At 40.7% G+C, this 4,666-nt stretch overlaps 1 protein-coding gene across 1 annotated transcript; it reads right to left on the bottom strand.

The window, feature by feature from the left end:
* Nucleotides 1-3,722: 3,722 nt before the first annotated feature.
* LOC307180377 (polyadenylate-binding protein 1-like 2) lies at nucleotides 3,723-4,384 on the bottom strand (the record flags this gene model as incomplete). The annotated part of the gene is made up of 1 exon (XM_079910594.1): nucleotides 3,723-4,384. Exon 1 carries the CDS (start codon nucleotides 4,359-4,361, stop codon nucleotides 3,723-3,725), a length of 639 nt encoding a protein of 212 aa, XP_079766720.1. The 5' UTR covers nucleotides 4,362-4,384.
* Nucleotides 4,385-4,666: the final 282 nt, after the last annotated feature.

Here is a 4,666-nt window from a genome sequence, read left to right as displayed (position 1 = left end):
TAATATAAATTCTAATACCCAGTTCAGAGCCCTAGGCAAAGAACTGGTCACACATATAGACTGGAAATAACAGAATAATAGAGTAAGTTGACACAACTTTATGAACGAAAATTTGATTCCATACTTGTTTTAAATTTTATGGACAAATAGTCTGAAAAATGCTCTATAAATTTTTTCTGCTTTTTTTTCTTCTAGGAGTGTTTACTATAGAAACAATTATGCAAGTGACTGTAAATTTAGGCAAAAGGTAGTCAACATAGTGGTCTGAAATTAAAAGAGAATTGGGAACAAAGAAAGTACCTAACAATGTAGGAATTAAGAAATGAATTGATCCACATACACAATAGATGTTCAGAGACCATTTTAAATGATATGAAAAAATAAACAAGAAAATATAACCAAGGTTTATTTATACTGAATAAGGTTTTGAAACAATGTAAAGCGTGATTTGATATCTTATGTATATAAATATTTAAATTATAATATGTAATAATGATGTATTATACAATGCAATATGATATATACATATATGTATAGCTAAATGTTTTAGATTTAATTCTTTATATTATCAGTGCTACTTTTATTTTCTTTATTTTGCCTATCAATGCTATGTGATATTTGTAATGAGTCTGTATTCCTTGAATAAGAAGCAAAACAAAATATTTTTTAAAAATTGAAAAGGAAAAACAAAAAATTAGGGGTTTTATAGCATTTATGTCAGTTTAAAAAAAAAGTTTGTAATATCCAGGGAGAAACCTGTGTAGAAAAATGGGCATTCTTCCAAAGTATTGGTTGAAGTGTAAATTGGTACATCCAGGCCACCTGATGATACAGTTAAAAAAATCTTAAAAGGCCTTTACTTTTCAATATCACTTCTATGTATTTATGTAAGTACAATAATTCTGCAGGAAAATTATTCACCATAGACTGGGGTTTAATGGGGAAATTTTAGAAACTACTTTAAAGTCCAAAGTACAGAAACACTTCTAAAAATTCTGATCCCCCAATACAATGATAATGAGTTGTGGGAGAATACTGAATAGCCAAAGATGTTTTAGATATATTTACAATATATTGAAAAGGAAATTTTGACAGAATATATTCAGTATGATCCTATATTTGTTTTAAATTTTATTGACAAATAGGGAAAGCCTGAAAAGGCAAAAAATAATCTCTTTAAAATGGTTGTTGTGTATATTTAATATGCCCTCTTTTCCAAGCAATGCACTTTTAAACGAAATAATAAAAGAAACATCCACAAAGCCAAATCAGTTTCTCAAACTTAAAAAAAATACTAAGTTATTTAAGAAGATAAACAGGGAAATATGCAATCTCTTACACTGTTGAGAGACATAATCTTGATGAAAGAAGCATTTAGCAACAGACTGGCAAGTTATATAAGTCAATTAAATATCTCCACATGTCAGTAAACATTCAGCTACAAATGTGTTCCCCATAGAGTTAAACCTACTGGGAAAACCCAGAAAAATATAAGCATACATCAAGGGGCTAAGTTTAATGAATTATAGCTCATTCATAATATAGAATATAAAGTAAAAACAAAATTACAGAATATTTAATAATTTGGAAATATTATAAGAAAGACCAATTATTGTGAAATTATCCCATAATGAAACAATACATATTACATTTTTAAAGTATTATTTATGTACATATTTCCTGTGTTTCAAAGTTTTTCTTTTTGTCAAGTGGTAGAATTAGGAGTGATTTTGACTTTTTTCTTGTCAATTAAAAAAGGTTGCTATTATGATACTGTATTATTTGTATGAAAATAAATGTTTAAAATAAATAAAAACAAAAAAGCTCCAGCTATAGCAAGTCCAGAAAATCGTCCAGGTTTCCAGGTCCTCTCACAATGTTATTGTACTTATGAGGGTGAATTGATAATTATATCTGTGAACAGTTGCTTAATAATGAACCAAAAAAAAAAAGATTTCAAAACTTGAACCATTCAAATCTTCTTTTAGGAATGTTTGTTCAGGAAATAATCTTGAATGTAAGCAAGGTTTATGCACTATGATATAAGCAACTTGGGCTTGAATAAGAAAGCAAAGAAACCACCCATATGTGCAATAATGACAAAGCAGTGAAAACAAATATACCCATATCTATATCTAAATATGGATATAGATGCATACATCTATCTATTTCTCTATCTAGCCCATCCACTGGAATACAACAGCCACAGAAACTATTTTAGAAGAATATTTAATGACATGAACGGAAGTTCAAGAATATCTATGTATACATCTATATCTATCTATATCATATATTTATGTGTGAAAAAGCCGATATTGAAACAGTATATACATTAAAATTCACATATATATCACATGAAAAATACATGATTCAGGGAGGTATGGGTGCTCATTAGGATTGATTACAGGTGACATTAATTTTCTTCTGTTAACTTGTCCGCTTTGTGATTTGTATTCTGCAATGAAGCTGAATTATTTTTCTGAGAATGGGGAAAAGGGCAGGAAGTGGGCACAGGGGAAGGAGGTGAAAAACAGTATTTAAATTCAGCAAAGCAACCAAGGACAGTGAAATACCATTTGCAGCCCATTAAGCTGGCCAAGACACACACACACAAACACACACACACACACACACACACACACACACACACACACACACACACATCAATTACAGTGACCAGGAGACTATGCAGGGGAAATGGGCATACTCTTTTTACTAGCTGAGCTGGCTGGCATGAATGAAAATCGGTACAATGCTTATGAAGGGGCCATTTGGCAACACACAGGAAAAGTCTTTAAAATGTCCATATGTGGATCCTGCAAGTCCACAATTAAGATCATCAGGTATGCTTGTGAAGATTTGGCTTGACAAGGGAGAATTCACTCATTGCAGTATACACAATGCTGGGTTTAAACACAGGGAAAGAACTAGGCACCACCTGAATGTCCAACAATGCAGGAATGACTACAGAAATGTTAGGGTCCATCGATACACTCTTCAGGCACTGAAGATGACGGTTCTGAAGCCTGTTGAATAACATGGAAAGAAGTTCAATGGGTTGATTTTTGTTTGGTTTTAGTTTTTGAAAAAGCAGATTAAGAAACACCACATACATGAACCATTCTATAACAGTGTGTTAAAAGGGAAGGTGGGGTGGAGGTGAGGAAGGGAGGGAGAGAGGAGAGGAGAGAGCCTGGAAAACAGCACACGGAAATGGTAAAAGTGGTTGTCTCCCGGTAGTAAGGTCATGGGGAGCAATTACTCTCTTGGGTTTCCCTCATCTGATTTCCTTCTCCTTCCTGATGTTTCTACCATGAAATTGTATCACCTGTGCAATAAACAAAGAGAGAAAGTGCTTTTTAAACCAAACCACAAGGAGAAGACAGCCTTTAACCTGTCAAGTGGCACAGATTAGCAAGATTATTCACAGCACCCAAGGTGGGTGTGGGGGGAAGGGAGGGGAGAGGAGAGGTAGGGACGACAGGGGAGTGGAGAGAAAGTCAGAGAGAGACACAGAGTGAGAGGGACTGAGACAGGTGGAGGGAGGGAGAGATGGAGGGAAGGAAGACGGGGGTGGGGGGCGGGGGGGCGGTTGTGAGAGAGAGAGACCTGCACTCCCAATACAATACACTGCTGGTGGGTTAGGGGGGCAAAGGGTGGGGCTGTAAACCGGGTGGGAGCCAAGGTTTGGCTCTGCTGGCTGGCTCGCTCCTGGGATGTCTTCATCGCAAGGTGGCCTCCTCATCGGTGTCTTCCTCGAAATCCTTGACGTCAGCACTGGTGGACTGTCTGGCCCAGGCTCCCCTTTCGGCCTCTCGTTCCTTATGCGACTTGAATCTCCCAACGAAAATTTTGCGGTAGTTCAGGAACATGCCATTCATCGCATCAATGGCCCGCTCGGCGGACTCCTGCTTCTGGAAGTGCACGAACCCGTAGCCCTTGGGCCCCTTTTCGTCGCAGGCCACTTTGCAGGAGAGGATGTTGCCGAACGCCGAGAAGATGTTGTACAGCGCCTTGTTGTCGATGGTTTTGCCCAGGTTCTTGATGAAGACGTTGCCCACCCCGCTCTTGCGGAGCGAGGGGTCCCGCTGGGACCACATGATGCGAACTGGCCTGCCCTTGATGACATCAAAGTTCAGGGTCTCCAGGGCCCGCTTGGCGTCTACCGGTTGCTGGTAGTTGACATACGCATAGCCCAACGAGCGGCGGGTGATCTTGTCCCTGCAAATGCGGATGGAGAGGATGGGCCCGGCTGGGCTGAACTTCTCGTACAGCATTGCCTCCGTCACCTCAGGGTGCAGGTCGCCCACGTACAGCGAAGCCATAGGAAAGTCCGGATTCCCCCCTGAGCCCCCGCCCATCTCCGCATCAGCATCCGCGGCGGCCACCGCCGCCGCCACCTCCGCATCTGCATCCGCATCCGCCTCCGCCTCCGCCTCCCCCAAGGGGGGCGTCGCAGCCTCTGCCGCCGCGGCGGCTTCGGCCACACTGGCCTCCGCCACGGCTACTGCCGCTGCCGCCAGGGAGGCCTCCGCCTCCTCCCCCGCTAGGGCTGCCGCCGCCTCCCCCAGGGTGACCTCCGCCACTGCCTCCTCTACTGAGGCCTCGGCCTCCAACTCAGCCTCCACCTCTGCTTCCGCCTCCGCCACGGAGGCCTCCGCCACCG

This window comes from Stenella coeruleoalba (genome assembly GCF_951394435.1).
Source record: "Stenella coeruleoalba genome assembly, chromosome: X".
NCBI lineage: Eukaryota > Metazoa > Chordata > Mammalia > Artiodactyla > Delphinidae > Stenella > Stenella coeruleoalba.
The sequence above is the reverse complement of the archived record's forward strand: the minus strand, read 5'-3'. Positions and strand labels throughout refer to the sequence as shown.